Source organism: Rhinoraja longicauda, chromosome 26 (genome assembly GCF_053455715.1).
Source record: "Rhinoraja longicauda isolate Sanriku21f chromosome 26, sRhiLon1.1, whole genome shotgun sequence".
Taxonomy (NCBI): Eukaryota; Metazoa; Chordata; class Chondrichthyes; order Rajiformes; family Arhynchobatidae; genus Rhinoraja; species Rhinoraja longicauda.
Genome location: NC_135978.1, coordinates 4210436 through 4227618, shown reverse-complemented (window position 1 = coordinate 4227618; position 17183 = coordinate 4210436). Strand labels below are relative to the sequence as shown.

General features: G+C 48.2%; 1 protein-coding gene across 7 annotated transcripts in view; it reads right to left on the bottom strand.

Moving 5' to 3' along the window:
• pitpnm3 (PITPNM family member 3) overlaps nt 1-17183 on the bottom strand; it is a 248235-nt gene that overhangs the window by 78477 nt on the left and 152575 nt on the right. For all 7 annotated transcript variants that reach the window (XM_078422744.1, XM_078422750.1, XM_078422746.1 and 4 more), the window contains 2 exons: nt 12773-12849; nt 9492-9718 (listed from right to left, as the gene is read on the bottom strand). In XM_078422744.1, coding sequence (XP_078278870.1) covers nt 9492-9718; nt 12773-12849 — 304 coding nt within the window. The remainder of the gene's footprint in view (nt 1-9491; nt 9719-12772; nt 12850-17183) is intronic.

Here is a 17183-nt window from a genome sequence, read left to right as displayed (position 1 = left end):
AATAAACAGAATGATAAACAGACACACTCCTTTCAACCAGCACCACAGGTGTTTGCATTTAAATTGAATCATGCCCAGCTTCATTATATTTCTGTAAGATTCTTATTTTATCTAGCAAGGAATACATAACAATTTGGCTATTAATAAGCACGACTTCAACTTATCCACACCTGCTTCCTCAGTCTGAGTTGGAGCATCGCACGGTTTCGTTTATAGACACAAAATGCTGGAGTAACTCAGCGGGTCAGGCAGCATCTCTGGAGAGAACGAATGGGTGACGTTTCGGGTCGAGACCCTTCTTCAGACTGTAAACCTTCCTTCCTACACACCGTTTAGTTTAGTTTAGAGATACAGTGCGGAACCTGGCCCTTCGGCTCATCGAGTCCACGCCGACCAGCGATTCTCGCACACTAACACTATCGTACACACACACACACACGCGGGACAATTTTACATTTTATTACACCAAGCCAATTAACCTGCAAACCTGTACGTCTTTGGAGTGTGGGAAGAAACCGAAGATCTTGGAGAAAACCCACGCAGGTCACGGGGAGAACGTACAAACTCCACACAGACAGCACCCGTGGTCGGGATCGAACCCGGGTCTCTGGTGTTGTAAGGCAGCAACTCTACCGCTGCGCTTGCTAACATTTAAAAGCCATCCAACCTGATAGAGGATGCATTCTCGAAGATTGTTACTTACTAGACGCCTCTGAATATTATATATTTATAGAGTGATAAAGTCTTACAGCGTGGAAACAGGCCCTTCGGCCCAACTTGCCCACACCGGCCAACATGTCCCAGCTACACTGGTCCCACCTGCCTGCATTTGGCCCATATCCCTCCAAGCCCGTCCTATCCATGCACCTGTCTACAGACGAGTCAGCACTCATCATGCAACTCGATGCTCGACTCCCGGACCAACAGACCGCAATCAGTGAGGAGTGGCGACAAATTATCTTCCACTGTCACCCTCTACACCGGTGCCCAGCGAGGATGTGTTCTCAACCCCCTACTGAGCTCCTTATACACTCACGACTGTGCAACCAAATACCAACCCAACTCAATCTACACGTTGTCTAGGAATGAACTGCAGATGCTGGTTTAAACTGAAGACAGACACAAAATGCTGGAGTAACTCAGCGGGTCAGGCAGCATCTCTGGAGAGAAGGAATGGGTGACGTTTCGGGTCCCTTCTTCAGTCCCTGCATCACAGCATGGTTTTGGAACAGCTCCAATCCAAGACCAGAAGAAAATGTAGTTGTGGACGCAGCCCAGACCATCGCACAAACCAATCTCCCTTCCACTGACTCCATCTACACCTCACGCTGCCTCGGCAAGGCCAGCGGCATAATCAAGGACCAGTCTCACCCAGATCACTCCATCTTCTCCCCTCTCCCATTGGGCAAGAGGTACAGAAGTGTGAAAACGCACACCTCCAGATTCAGGGGCAGTTTCTTCCCAGCTGTTAACAGGCAATTGAACCATCCTATCACCAACTAGAGAGCGGTCCTGAACTACCATTTAGCTCACTGGCAACCTGTGAACAATTTTTTAATTGGACTTCAATGTTGCTGCATATCTTGCACTGAATGTTATACGCTTTCTCCTTTATCTGCACACTGTGGACAGCTTGATTGTCTAAGGAAGGGCCTCGACCCAAAACGTCACCCATTCCTTCTCTCCAGAGACACTGCCTGTCCCGCTGGGTTACTCCAGCTTTTTGTGTCTATCTTTGATTGCAATCACGTGTAGTCAATAGACAATAGACAATAGGTGCAGGAGGAGACCATTCGGCCCTTCGAGCCAGCACCGCCATTCAATGTGATCATGGCTGATCCAGTCTTTTATTTGACTGGATAGCATGCAAACAAACGCTTTTCACCATACCATGACGATAATAAACTAAACTAGACTAAAATAACGTAGGAGAATCAAGTAGATTTTTTTTTTTAATATAAAGCCAACAGCTGTGCCTATTGTAATATTGCCCAGACTGCTGAATTAATCAGCGTTTAATTTCCCGACACAGCTATTATAATTTTGCATGTCTCCTTATTTGCTACACGCTCATAAGGCAACAAATATTCATGTATTCATGATCTCCAATTCCATTATACTTCAGACCAGCAAGATAACCATAGGCATCATCCAATTTCGTACAGATTCTTGAAGAAGACATTTGCCGATGGTGAGAATCGCAACAGACTTGCAATTATTCAGCACCTAACCCCGATAAATTGACGTGCGCCTCCTCAAATGGCACGTTCTCAAAACCTCGCCCCACGTCCTAACCCTGTTCATGTACTCAATTGCTTTCTCATTTCTGATATCGTGCCTCCTATCGCTAGCCATTTGCTGCCTCTTAATGTGCGTCAGGTGGACGTGTGGCACTTTAAGCCCCCTGCTCTCCCACCCTCTCCACTCGCAAAGTGCCAGCTAATTGATTTTTCACCTTGCATTATAGATGGCTTCCACAGTCGCAAAGAATGAATATGCACTTCAAAAGTAATTTAATGTGCCAAAAGATGCTCGCAACATTTTCAGTGGGATGTCTGTATTTATTATTAATCCATCTCCAGCATTTCATACGATTAGATAAACGTGTAACACAAGATTGGAAAGACCCGTGAACGATGCTCTAATCTTTCCTGGACTTGTACTTCTAACCAAGGTCATGTAACCCTTGCTTGGAAGAGCTTCCAAGTGGTTTGTTAAGTTAGCAAAATGATACCACTCTAAATATAACACTTTTGTTGAATGCCATTATATATATTTTTTAAACGTCGAGTATAGAAGTTGGGAGGTCACATTGCAGTTGTACAAGACGTTGGCAAGGCCGCATTTAGAGTACTGTGTTCAGTTCTGGGCAACGCATTACAGGAAAGATGTCGTTAAGTTGGTCAGTGTGGGCAAGTTGGGCAAAAGAGCCTATTTCCCCTCAGTTTCCCCACAACCCAAAGACCCACTGTACCGAGCAAGTATCAGAGTCACTCCAGTGATTAATATCTTAGGGCTAACGGAATCAAGGGGTAAGGGGAGAAGGCAGGAACGGGGTGCTGATTTTGGATGATCAGCCATGATCACATTGAATGGCGGTGCTGGCTTGAAGGGCCGAATGGCCTACTCCTGCACCTATTTTCTATGTTTCTAATGTATTCACAGTACTGGCTGGCTGAGAGATCCTTTGTTCTTTGTAGCTGGAAGCAGAATGACATTACACACGAGGATTTGTGGCAAACATTATGGTTTTTGTTAATGTGGGCGTAAATTTAGTTTACTTTAGTGTTAGTTTAGAGATACAGTGCGGAAACAGGCTCTTCGGCCCACCGAGTCCGCGCCGACCAGCGATCCCCGCACAGTAGCACCATCCAAAAAAACACACTAGGGAGAATTTTACATTTATACCAAGCCAGTTAACCTACAAACCTGTACGTCTTTGGAGTGTGGGAGGAAACCGAAGATCTTGGAGAAAACCCACGCGGGTCACGGGGAGAACGTACAAACTCCGCAAAGACAGCACCCGTAGTCGGGATCGAACCCGGGTCTCTAGCGCTGTGAGGCAGCAACTCTACCGCTGCGCCACCGTGCCCTGTTTATTGTGCCCTTGAAAGGAATCTTTGCCTGATGTTGCAGTATATTTTATTAAGGCTTTTGTTAAAAAAAAACAAGTTGTCATGGCAACAGTGTGCTGGGATTTTGAGCAGTGGTGTGTGTTGCGGTGCTCCACTTTGCTGCTGCCATCATGGAGTCCGTGTTCATATCTGGTGTCTGACACAAGATCCTGCAGAAACCCACACCAAATTACCACCTCACCACCACCCCAACGTACTTGCCACAATAAACAAAGACGTACAGGTCTGTAGGCCAATTGGCTTGGTATAATTGTAAAAAATAATTGTCTCTAGTGCTTGTAGGATAGTGTTGGTGTACAGGGATCGCTGGTCGGCGCGGACTCGGTGGGCCGAAGGGCCTTGGTTTCCACACTGTATCTCGGAAACCAAACTAAACTAAAATCAGTAGCAAAGCTATTATCGCGACGTTTAAGAAACAGTTAGACGGGTACAGGGATAGGACATGTTTAGAGAGATGCAGCCCAAATACAGGCAAGGTGGGACTAGTGTAAGACTGGACATGCCGGCCCGTGTGGGCAAGTTGGGCCGAAGGGCCTGTTTCCACTGTGTGACTCTGGCCACACTCTCGTCTCACCCCTGCCAGCGGGAAGAAGGTAAAGAAGCCTGAAAACCGTAACGTCCAGGTTCAGGAACAGCTTCTTCCCAACAGCCATCAGGCTAATAAACACCACAACCTCAAATAAGCTCAGAACTACATAGACTTGGGGCATTGTTTTGTCTTGTTGCACTATTATTGTGTGTGTGCGCGCATGTATGTATGTATACACACACATGTATATACTGAACTTTTTCATTTATTGAACTATAAAAAGTTTATCTAAATTTATCTAAACTAATATATTGTCTACGGTGTACTATGTTTACACATCCTGTTGTGCTGCTACAAGTAAGATTTTAATTGTTCTGCCTGGGACATATGGCAATAAAACCCTCTACTCTATAACTCCAAGAGTTTAGTATATTGAGTTTAGTTTATTGTCACGTGTACCGAGGTACAGTGAAAAGCTTTCGTTGCGTGCTAACCAGTCAGCGGAAAGACAATACATGAATCGTCCACAGTGTACAGATACAGGATAAGGGGAATAACACGACATCTATGACCATCGAAGGGCAACAAGAAATTGCAGCGGATTGTGGACACAGCCCAGACCATCACACAAACCAACCTCCCTCCCATTGACTCCATCTACCTCACGCTGCCTCAGCGAGGCCAGCAGCATAATCAAGGACCAGTCTCACCCCGGTCACTCCCCTCTTCTCCCCTCTCCCATCGGCCAAAAGGTACAGAAGAGTGAAAACACACACCTCCAGATTCAGGGACAGTTTCTTCCCAGCTGTTATCAGGCAACTGAACCATCCTACCCCAACCAGAGAGCAGTGCTGAACTACTATCTACCTCATTGGAGACCCTCGAACTATCTTTGATCAACGTTATTCCGTTATCATGTATCATGTACACTGTAAGTGGCTTGATTGCAATCATGTATTGTCTTTCCGCTGACTGGTTAGCACGAAACAAACACTTTTCATTGTACCTCGGTACACGTGATATTAAATTGAACTAAAGTGATGAATTACGCTACAAAAAGAGGTAATTAGGCGTCATAAGATTACATGTGGCGCTACAGTTTTTTTTGTTTAGTTTACTTTAGAGGTATAGCATGGAAACAGGCCCTTCGGCCCACCGAGTCCGCGCCAACAAGCGATCCCCACACATCAACACCACCCTACACACGCGCGTTACATTTACACCAAGCCAATTAACCTACAAACCTGTACGTCTTTGAAACTGATGATCTCGGAGAAAACCCACGCAGGTCACGGTGAGAACGTACAAAGTCCGTACAGACAGAGCCCGTAGTCAGGATCGAACCCGGGTCTCGGGCGCTGTGAGGCAGCGACTCTACCGCTGCGCCACCGTGCCGCAATTATCTTTTCCCCTCGCGACCCAGTCACACGGCAGCCACCATGACCACCATCCCGGGCACCCTGCCTACACGTGCAGGAAGGAACTGCAGGTGCTGGTTTAAGTCGAAGATAGACACTAAATGCTGGAGTAACTCAACGGGGTCAGGCAGCATCTCTGGAGAGAAGGAACGGGTGACGATTCGGGTCGGGACCCTTCTTCAGACTGATGTCAGGGGAGGGGGAGGGGGCGTGACACCCGGGACACCCGGGACACCCGCCCCCTCCCCCGACATCAGTCTGAAGAAGGGTCCCGACCCGAAACGTCACCCGTTCCTTCTCTCCAGAGATGCTGCCTGACCCCGCTAAGTTACTCCAGCTTTCTGAGTCCATCCTGCCTCCATCATCAGCTGTCATTTACAAAGGTCCCGCTGGACTCAGTCATTTGATTAAAGGACTCTTTGCACTTAATTGGCTTCACTGAATCGCAATAAGCTAATAGTTAAGTTTATAAAGGCGATGGCTTGGCTCACCATCTTGCCATTAGTGTATTGCTTTTGGGAGCCGCAACCGGTCATAATAAAACAACATAATGTTAATCACTAACTGTTTGCAGCACTGTTCAATTAAACACTAATGGAAGTATTTTAAAATACAAAGTACCCCAAGGTCCACCTTGGTTTTACGGTAAATATTCCAGTATGTTAATCCGTTTAGTTTAGTGATACAGTGTGGAAACAGGCCCCTCGGCCCACCGATTCCGCGCCGACCAGCGACCCCCGCGCACCGACAATATCCCGCACACACCAGGGACAATTTCCATTCTTCACTGAAGACAATCGACCTACCCAACCTGTACGTCTTCGGAGCTTGGGAGGAAACCGAAGCAACCCCGAGAAAACCCACGCGGGTCACGGGGGGAACGAGCAAACTCCGTAAAGCCAGCATCCGTAGTCAGGAGGGAACCCGGGTCTCTGGCGCTGTAAGGCAGCAACTCTACCCACTGGGTCAAAACTAGTTGCAAGATGATTTTAGTCTGGAGACAAGGAACTACAGATAGAGTCCTAGGATCTTACAGCGTGGAAACAGGCCCGGCCAACACGCCCCATCTACACTAGTCCCACCTGCCCGCACTTGGCCCATGTCCCTCTAAGCCTGTGCTATCCATGTACCTGCCCAAATGTTTCTTCAACATAGCGATAGTACCTGTCTCAACTACCTCCTCTGTGGTTTAAACCAGCATCTGCAGTTCCTTCCAACACATACCTCCTCTGGCAGCTCATTCCATACACCCACCACCCTTTGAGTCCCTTTTAAATCTCCCCCCACCCCACCTCACCTAAAACCTACTGCATGTCCTAGGGTGGTTGATATTCCCCTACTCTGGGCAAGAGACTGTGCGTCAACCCGACCTAATGTCGGGAGCCCCGACTTACAGCGGGGCTTGGGTCGGCCCGTTGCGGACATTTCACCGTCCGGCGCAGCCTGGAACATGGCAACGACAACAGCCTGACCGCAGGAGAAGACGGCAGGGGAAGAGAAAAAGACATTCTGGCCTTCCATCACAGTGAGGAGGGGACTGGAGGAGACTCACTGTGATGGATGTTTCTTTTTGGGGGGTTTTGTGTTGGTTGGGGTTGTGTAATTTGCTTATTTTATTGCTCTTATTGTTGGACTGTGGGTGACGAAATTTCGTCCAAAAAACTTGTTTTTTGGATGACAAATAAAGATATCTTGAATCTTGAATCTTGAATCCTCTCGCGGTTTTTCACAACTCTAGAAGATCACACCTCGTCCTCCTGCGCTCCAGGTGAAAGTGTGCCTTCCTGCACAACCTCTCCCTGTAGCTCACGTCCTGGCAACATCCTCGTAAATCTTCTCTGCACCCTTTCCGGCTGGATGCTGGGTTGGATCAAAATAAAGACCCCCCAAGTGTTGCGGGTGAGGCACCACTTGTGGGCGGCACGGTAGCGCAGCGGGTAGAGTCGCTGCCTCACGGCGCCGGAGACCCGGGTTCCATCCCGGCTACGGGCGCCGTCTGTACGGAGTTCGCACGTTCTCCCCGTGACCGCGCGGGTTTTTCTCCGAGATCTTCAGTTTCCTCCCACACTCCAAAGACGTGCAGGTTGGTAGGTGAAATGGCTTGGTCTGAATGTAAATTGCCCCTAGTACGTGTAGGATAGTGTTAGTGTGCGGGGATCGCTGGTCGGGGCGGACTTGGTGGGCCAGTTTCCACGCTGTATCTCTAAACTAAACTAAAAGTGATGATAAGAGAACCATTGAATACGCAGGCAATGATCTGCTGTCTGCAGTAACGTCGAGTAACAAACGTACAACAGTAACATCTACAGACCCGAGGGTTGAATGTATTTAACAGCCCTTCCAGAGCTAAGTTTAGCAACGTTGAATATTCATATTTTGCAAGATGAAACGACAGAATATCCAAGTACTTACTTCCGCAAGGAACATTCAATCAAAGCTTTAACAATGCAGAGCATTTACAAGGGCTCAGATCCATCAGCAGCTTCAATAAGATGTCCGAATGCACTTGTGCAGGAAGCAACTGCAGATGCTGTTTTAAACCGAAGATAGTCTCAAAAAAGCTGGAGTAACTCAGCGGGACAGGCAGCATCTCTGGAGAGAAGGAATTTCGGGTCGGGACCCTTCTTCAGACCGAGAGTGAAGGGGAGAGGGAAACGAGAGATAGAGAAGGTGGTGGTGGAGAGGTGTAGAACAAATGAACGGAAGATATGCAAAAATAGTAACGACGATAAAGGCGACAGGCCAGTGTTAGCTGCGGGCTAGGTGAAATCGAGTTGCAGACAATGAGACTTACCAGGGCGACATTGAAACTAGTACAAACAACTAGGGTGGGGGGGGGGGGGGAGACGGAGAGAGAGGGGATACAAGGGTTACTTGAAGTTAGATAAATCAATATTCATACCGCTGGGTATGAAGATAGACGCAAAAAGCTGGAGTAACTCTGCTGGGACAGGCAGCATCTCTGGAGAGAAGGAATGGGTGACGTTTCGGGTCGAGACCCTTCTTCAGACCCGAAACATCACCCATTCCTTCTATCCAGAGATGCTGCCTGTCCCGCTGAGTTACTCCAGCTTTTTGTGTCTATCTGCCGGGTAAGAATGTATATGTTCTGTCCCCCTTCCCTGTGACTCACCTGGATGTGCAACCAAGCCCTCCCCCCATCGTCCTTCTCTCTTCCCACCCCCCCCCCCCCCCATCGTCCTTCTCTCTTCCCACCCCCCCATCGTCCTTCTCTCTTCCCCCCCCCCCCATCATCCTTCTCTCTTCCCCCCCCATCGACCTTTTCTCTCCCCCTCCCATTGTCCTTCTCTCTTCCCCCCCCCCCCATCAGCCTTCTCTCTTCCCCCCCATCGTCCTTTTCTCTCCCCCTCCCATCGTCCTTCTCTCTTCCCACCCCCCCATCGTCCTTCTCTCTTCCCCCCCCCCATCGTCCTTCTCTCGTTCCCCCCCATGATCCTTTTCTCTCCCCCCCCCCCCCATCGTCCTTCTCTCCCCCCATCGTCCTTCTCTCCCCCCCCATCGTCCTTCTCTCCCCCCCCCATCGTCTTTCTCTCGTTCCCTCCCCCATCGTCCTTCTCTCCCTCCCCCATCGTCCTTCTCTCTTCCCCCCCCCCATCGTCCTTCTCTCTTCCCCCCCCCCCACTACACATCCACTTCCACCTACATTCCATCCTCTGGCTTCACCAATTTCACACTGCTTCTATTCTAATCTTACATTTTTTGTCTTTTAGTTTAGTTTAGAGATACAGTGTGGAAACAGGCCCTTTGGCCCACTGAGCCTGCACCAACTAATAATCATCCCTTTCACCAACACTATCTTCATATCAAATACAAACTTGAATCTGCCAAACGTGATTAAACGGAGCACATTCAGAGAAAATGCATTGAGATGTATCCACACGTACTCACTTGGTCACCAGTGAGAAGGCCTCGGAGCAGATGGGAGGGCAGGGGACCAACTTGGTGACAAAATGGCCGAGGGCAGCAGGGAAATGGACGCTGGTCACTTTCTCCAGGACAGAAGTGAAGGTACCGACGTCCGCAGCCTTCGAGCCTGGGTCTCCTCCCCCCGTGTCCAGAATGTTGCCTCCGTGAAGAACCAGGAGCAGCACACGGACCTTGCACTTCCTCATATCCTGTGGAGACAGAGTGGACCAACAAGTGTGGAGGAAGAGCCCGCCACGACTAACCTCCACCTTGATCACCTCTTCAGCTGTCCTACACATGTACCTGGGATCAACCTACCTGATCTCCCGGTGGCTCAGCACTTCAACTCCCCCTCCCATTCCCAATCTGACCTTTCTGTCCTGGGCCTCCTCCAATGTCAGTGTGAGGCCCAGCGCAAATTGGAGGAGGAACAGCACCTCATATTTCGCTTGGGCAGTTTACACCCCAGCGGTATGAACATTGGCTTCTCTAACTTCAGATAGTCCCCTCCCTCTTCCCAGTTCTCCCACTAGTCTTCCTGTCTCTGACTACATTCTATCTTTGTCCCGCCCCCTCCCCTGACATCAGTCTGAAGAAGGGTCTCGACCCGAAACGTTACCCATTCCTTCTCTCCTGAGATGCTGCCCGACCCGCTGAGTTACTCCAGCATTTTGTGTCTATACATGTACCTCGTGTATTAAGTTAATACATGAACTTAAATAAGTTCATTAAGGATGAACTTTAGGCCATAAGTATTAGGAGCAGAATTGGGCCATTCGGCCCATCAAGTCGAAGAAACTGTTCCTGAATCTGGAGGTGTGCGTTTTCACACTTCTATACCTTTTGCCTGATGGGAGAGGGGAGATGCTTTGTAATTGACTCTCACAAGTATCCAAACGTAAAATATTCTTACTGACAGTTTCAATTTAGTTTTTTTTTTAAATTCTAGAGATGCAGCGTGGAAACAGGTCCTTTGGCCCACTGAGTCTGCACCAATTAGCAATCACCTGTTCATAAGTGATAGAAGCAGAATCTGGCCATTCGGCCCATCAGGTCTACTCCGCCATTCAATCGTGGCTGATCTATCTCTCCCTCCTAACCCCATTCTCCTGCCTTCTCCCCATAACCCCTGACACCCGTACTAATCAATAATCCATCTACCCCTGCCTTAAAAATATCCATTGATTTGGCCTCCACAGCCTTCTGTGGCAAAGAATTCCACAGATTCACCACCCTCTGACTAAAGAAATTCCTCCTCGTCTCCTTCCTAAAGGGACGTCCTTTAATTCTGAGGCTGTGACCTCTAGTCCTAGACTCTCCCACTGGTGGAAACCCCACCCCCTCCCCTGACATCAGTCTCAAGAAGGGTCTCGACCCGAAACAGCACCCATTCCTTCTCTCCAGAGATGCTGCCCGCCCCGCTGAGTTCCTCCAGCATTTTGCATCTACCTTCGATTTAAACCAGCACCTGCAGTTTTTTTTTCCTACACATTGGATCAAGTCAACGTTGATTTGTTTCGGTTACTTTGTTCTTGGGTCTATTTCCCCCCTGTTTGTAACTTTACTGCATTACCCGGTTAAAAACAAAACCACGCGGGCTCTCGATTACTTGCTGATTTCCATTGGACACTGGCATCCAATTCATTACGGCAGGAAATTAATGAACTAGATTGTTGTGTCTGGAGTCACGTGCCCGTAATCATTAAGGTGCCATTTTGAAAGCACTGAGGAACCCCTTTTTCCCCCCCATTTTGGCCCCTGGTCTCTTTCTTTCTACAACAACTACAACAATCAAAAGTGGTAATCGGTGCTTCAGAGTACCACAGTTGACGCTTAGCTGCAAGTTTTGCCAGTTCTGTAGAACTGCCCAGGATAGACGACGAGAACGTAAAGCAGCTCCCACCCCGGCTCCTGGTTATTCCATTGTTTCATCACTAATATGTTGCTAATATATCCCTTGAGCAGGGGTGCAGTGACAATAGACAATAGGTGCAGGAGTAGGCCATTCGGCCCTTCGAGCCATTCAATGTGATCATGGCTGATCATGTGCTGCCGGAGGTCACGCTCCAGCACCTTTGTGTAAAAAAAAACCCCCCAAAATAAACAGCGGGGAAACATAGAAACATAGAAAATGGGTGCAGGAGTAGGCCATTCGGCCCTTCGAGCCTGCACCGCCATTCAATATGATCATGGCTGATCATCGAGCTCAGTAACCTGTACCTGCCTTCTCTCCATACCCCCTGATCCCTTTAGCCACAAGGGCCACATCTAACTCCCTCTTAAATATAGCCAATGAACTGGCCTCAACTACCTTCTGTGGCAGAGAATTCCACAGACTCACCACTCTCTGTGTGAAGAAATGTTTTCTCATCTCGGTCCTAAAAGACTTCCCCCTTATCCTTAAGCTGTGACCCCTGGTTCTGGACTCCCCCAAAGTCGGGAACAATCTTCCCGCATCTAGCCTCTCCAACCCCTTAAGAATTTTATATGTTTCTATAAGATCCCCCCTCAGTCTTCTAAATTCCAGCGAGTACAAGCCCAGTCTATCCAGTCTTTCTTCTTTAACTAGCGGGGAATCTAACAGCGGCCGCTCTGGCACCAGTGACAGCCCCGGTACCTAAACAATTACCACTGCAACACTGTCCTGAAGGAGCTCATTTTAATTTGACGTTCCCTTTTTCATGCAGAGACAAAGAACTGCAGATGCTGGTTTACACCAAAGATAGAATAGACACAACGTGCTGGAGTCACTCAGCGGGCCAGGCAGCAACTGCGGAAAAAGGACGGGTGACGTTTTGGGTTAGGACCTCCTCTTCAGAAGTGTCTGAAGAAAGGTTTTTCCCAGCCCGACCGGCACGGTGGCACAGCGGTAGAGTTGCTGCCTCACAGCGCTTACAACACCAGAGACCCGGGTTCCATCCCGACTGCGGCCGCTGTCTGTACATTGTACGCTCTCCCCGTAGTTTGTACGTTCTCCCCGTAAGTTTTCTCCGAGATCTTCGGTTTCTTCCCACATTCCAAAGACGTACAGGTTTGTAGGTCAATTGGCCTCGGTAAAATTGTAAATTGTCCCAAGTGTGTGTAGGATAGTGTTAATGTGCGGGCATCGTTGGTCGGCACGGACTCGGTGGGCCTGATCTCGCGCTGTATCTCTAAACTAAACTCTTGCAAAAGCCTCCTGAGTTTTGTGTTAGCATTCAACAATGGTGACGTGACGTTCACATGCTTGTATTGAAAGTGCACACTTGTTGAAAATGACATACCTCCGGGTCGTCTTGTCCCTCCACGCTGCCTTGTGTTGGACACCGCTGCCGACTAAAAGCGTCTCTGTACAGATCACCTGCAATGAATAAAAACTGCCTTCAGTTTATGCAATTGAACCCAATGGCCAATTAACTTAATTAGTGCAAACGTCCAATTTATCTTATACACCTGAAACTTCACGTTGTGAAACAACAGTTCATTTAAAATGCACCTGTAGCTTAGTTTAGAGATACAGTGTGGAAAAAGGCCTTTCGGCCCACACCGACCCCCCCCCCCCCCCCCCCCACACACACACACACACACACACACACACACACACACACACACACACACACACACACACACACACACACACACACACGCCCCCTTGTTTGGGACCATTTGTATGTTGTGCAAATAATGGGGAAAGGCCATTTAAAAATTAGAAAGCTAACTTTCAAATGCTATATTCCCAGCTGTGCTTCCCAGCACTACGTGTGTTTCATGGACATACTGTAGGGCAATGTGTGTAAATTGTCCCAAGTGTGTGTAGGATAGTGCTGGAGTGCGGGGATCGCTGGTCGGCATGGACCCGGTGGGCCGAAGGGCCTGTTTCCGCGCTGTATCTCTAAAACTTAAAACTAAAACTGAAGCTTTTTTTCCTCAAGACCTTTGGACACATGTTCACACAGTTCCACTCATAATACAAAGCTCCTATTACGGTCGGGCACAAAATCAGAGAGGAGAACCTCATTACACTGTGGTGAAGCGATATAAAAGCAGGAAAAGATGAATCTCAAACAACTAAGACCTGATGGGTGACTTTTTCTCACACAAAGGTCGGTGGGTGTATGGAACGAGCTGCCAGAGGAGGTAGTTGAGGCAGGGGCTATCACGATGTTTAAAAAACATTTGGACAGGTAAGTGGGCAGGACGGGTTTAGACGGAATGTGTAGGAAGGAACTGCAGGTGCTGGTTTAAACCGATGGAGTAACTCAGCGGGACAGGCAGCATCTCTGGAGAGAAGGAATGGGTGACGTTTCGGGTCGAGTCTGACGAAATGTCACCCATTCCTCCTCTCTAGAGACGATTCCTGTCCTGCTGAGTTACTCCAGCAATTTGCGTCTGTCTCGGGTTTGGTGGGATATGGGCCAAACGCAGGCAGGTGGGACTAGTGTAGATAGGGCATGTTGGAAGGTGGACCTGTTTGCACACTGTACGACTCTTTGAATGTCACATCAGATTGATTAACAATTCATTTTTAATATGGATATATTTCAAATGTCCTCTAGCTTTGGCAGCAGGTATTGACTTTTCTCCCCAACGTTTCTAATCTGGTAATTGGAATAGTCCTATTCATTTTTTCAGAATGCAGTGTCAAATATGGCAGCAGACTTTGACTCAGAACTCTCGGCTGAGTTAATTCCAGTTTCACTGCCAATATCATGATTGCTGGGAGATTGCAACCTTAATCCTTTGTATGCCTCTATCTGCCAAGATATTTTAGACTCCCCAAGCGCACAGTGGTTGCAGGCTCAGTCTTCAACGGTGGACTTGCTCAGTGGCGCCTCCTGATGGTGCCAGGACTCGAGGCGCTGAGCTCCCGGGAGAGGTTGGGCAGTCTGGGACTCTCTCCCTTGGAGCACAGGAGGCTGAGGAGTGGTTAGTTTTAATTTAGTTTAGAGATACAGCGCAGAAACTGAGCCGACCGCACCGACCAGCGATCCCCGCACATTATGGGCCATACGAGGGACAAATTACTTTTATACCAAGCCAATTAACCTGCAAACCTGCACGTCTTTGAAGCATGGAAGGAAACTGGAGATCCCGGAGAAAACCCACGCAGGTCACGGGGAGAATGTACAAACTCTAGCACCACCATTCAATGTGATCATGGCTGATTCTTGTCTTGTGATGTCTTGATTATTTCTCACCTCCAGCTCTTGACCATCCCCCCCCCCCCCCCCCCCCACCTCGTCTGAAGAAGGGTCCCGACCCAAAACATCACCCATCCTTTTTTCTCCAGAGATGCTGCCTGACTGGCTAAGTCACTCCAGAGGTTTGCGTCTGTCATTTGTGAACCATGTTTCTGCATGAAAACCGATGTGTAGTTCTTCTTGTAGCTGGTGTCCTTGATACAAGTGGTGGCGGATGACACCAGCTCTCTGATCTTATTGATTTGGACATCGTTAATCCCCATATCCTTTACCACTGCATTGGAATAAATCGTCAGATCAACAAGGATTCGTCTTTAGGTGTCATGTTGCACCATTCAGATTCTGAATGTCAGACACAAGTGCTGATACACAAGGTAATCTGGTGCACTGTCCGACTGGAGAGGATGGGGAGGGGAGGTGGGGGGGGGGGGGGAGGGGAGGTGGGGGGGGGGGGGGAGGGGAGGTGGGGGGGGGGAGGGGAGGTGGAAACCTCCTTGACCTTAAATCTGGACATAAATTGCCATACATTAAAAAAGAGTGAATGATGACAACAAAAGAATATCGTTACGCAGCGGTCACGGGGAGAACGTACTACCTCCATACAGACAGCACCCGTAATCAGGATCGAACCCGGGTCTCTGGCGCTGTGAGGCAGCAACTCTACCACTGCGCCACCGTGCCACACTATCCATCTTCTCCAGGGATGCTGCCTGACCTGTTAGAGTCAAAGAGTGGAAACAGGCACTTTGGTCCAACTTGCCGACCAACATGTCCCATTTACACTGGTCCCACCTAAATCTACCTCATTGGTGACACTCGAACTATCTTTGATCGGACTTTACTGGCTCTACCTTGCACTAAACGTTATTCCCTTATCATGTATCTGTACACTGTAAATGGCCTGATTGTAATCATGTATTGTCTTTCCGCTGACTGGTCAGCACGCAACAAAAGCCTTTCCCTGTACATCGGTACACGTGACAATAAACTAAACTGAACTAAACACGGGCAGGACCAGCCTGAAGAAGGGTCTCGACCCAAAACGTCACCCGTTCCTTTGATCCAGAGATGCTTGCCTTTGTGTGGCAGGCTGCTCTGGAAGATTAGATCACATGGGATCCAAGGAGAGATATCTGAATTGATAGAAAATTGGCTCCATGGAAGGAAGCAGAGGGTGATGGTGGAAGGTTGCTTCTCGGACTGGAGGCCTGTGACTAGTCAAGTCAAGTCAAGTCAATTTTATTTGTATAGCACATTTAAAAACAACCCACGTGGGTGAGTTACTCCAGCATTTTGTGTCTATAAAATAAACTAAAATGGTATCAATGGGTGATCGATGGTCGACATTTCCATGCTGTATCTTTCAATCAATCAATTTACCTTCCAGTCTGAACTTTCCAATATTTTGATCACAAAATCCCAGAGGCGAAATACTGTTCTATGTATTTTTCTCAAAAGCATATTTGTGCAATTTCCCTGTGATCTAAATTATGTTATGAACTCCATTAAATCTATAAGAATTGCACTGGTAAAATCCTAAAGGTTCATATAATTAAGTTGCAATCTAAAATAACTGAAAATGAATAGATCAGGTAGATGCACAGAGTTTCTTGCCCAGAGTCGGGGAATCGAGGACCAGATGACAAAAGTTTAAAGTGATGGGGGAAATGATTTAATAGGAATCTGAGGGGTATCATTTTCACACAAAGTGTGGTGGGTGTATGGAACGAGCTGCCGGAGGAGGTAGTTGAGGCAGGGACTATCCCAAAGTTTAAGAAACATTTAGACAGGTACAGGGATAGGACAGGTTTGGAGGGATATGGGACAAACGCAAGCAGGTGGGACTCGTGTGGCTGGGACATGTTGGCCGGTGTGGGTGAGTTGGGCCGAAGGGCCTGTTTCCACACTGTATGACTCTATGATTCTTTGACTCTAAATGAAAAATAACAAATCAAATCTATACCAATATTATATCAGATCACCAAGGATCTGCGTGGTAGGCTGCTCTGGAAGATTAGATCACATGGGATCCAAGGAGAGATATCTGAATTGATAGAAAATTGGCCCCATGGAAGGAAGCAGAGGGTGATGGTGGAAGGTTGCTTCTCGGACTGGAGGCCTGTGACTAGTGGTGTGCCTCAGGGATCGGTGCTGGGCCCGTTACTGTTTGTCATCTACATTAATGATTTGGACGACAACATACAGGACAAGATTAGCAAGTTTGCAGATGATACAAAAGTGGGTGGTTTTGCAGATAGTGAGTGAGGATGGTTGTGAAAGATTGCAGCAGGATCTGGATCGATTGGCCAGGTGGGCTGAGGAACGGTTGACGGAGTTGAATACGGAGAAGTGTGAGGTGTTGCATTCTGGGACGTCTAACAAGGGCAGGACCCGCAAAGATCATGAGAATCTTCCAGACACGTCATCTCCTAGTCTTGACCTTGCACCTGGGGTCACTGTCTGGTAGCGTAGCCTTTCTCAGGCCATTCAATGG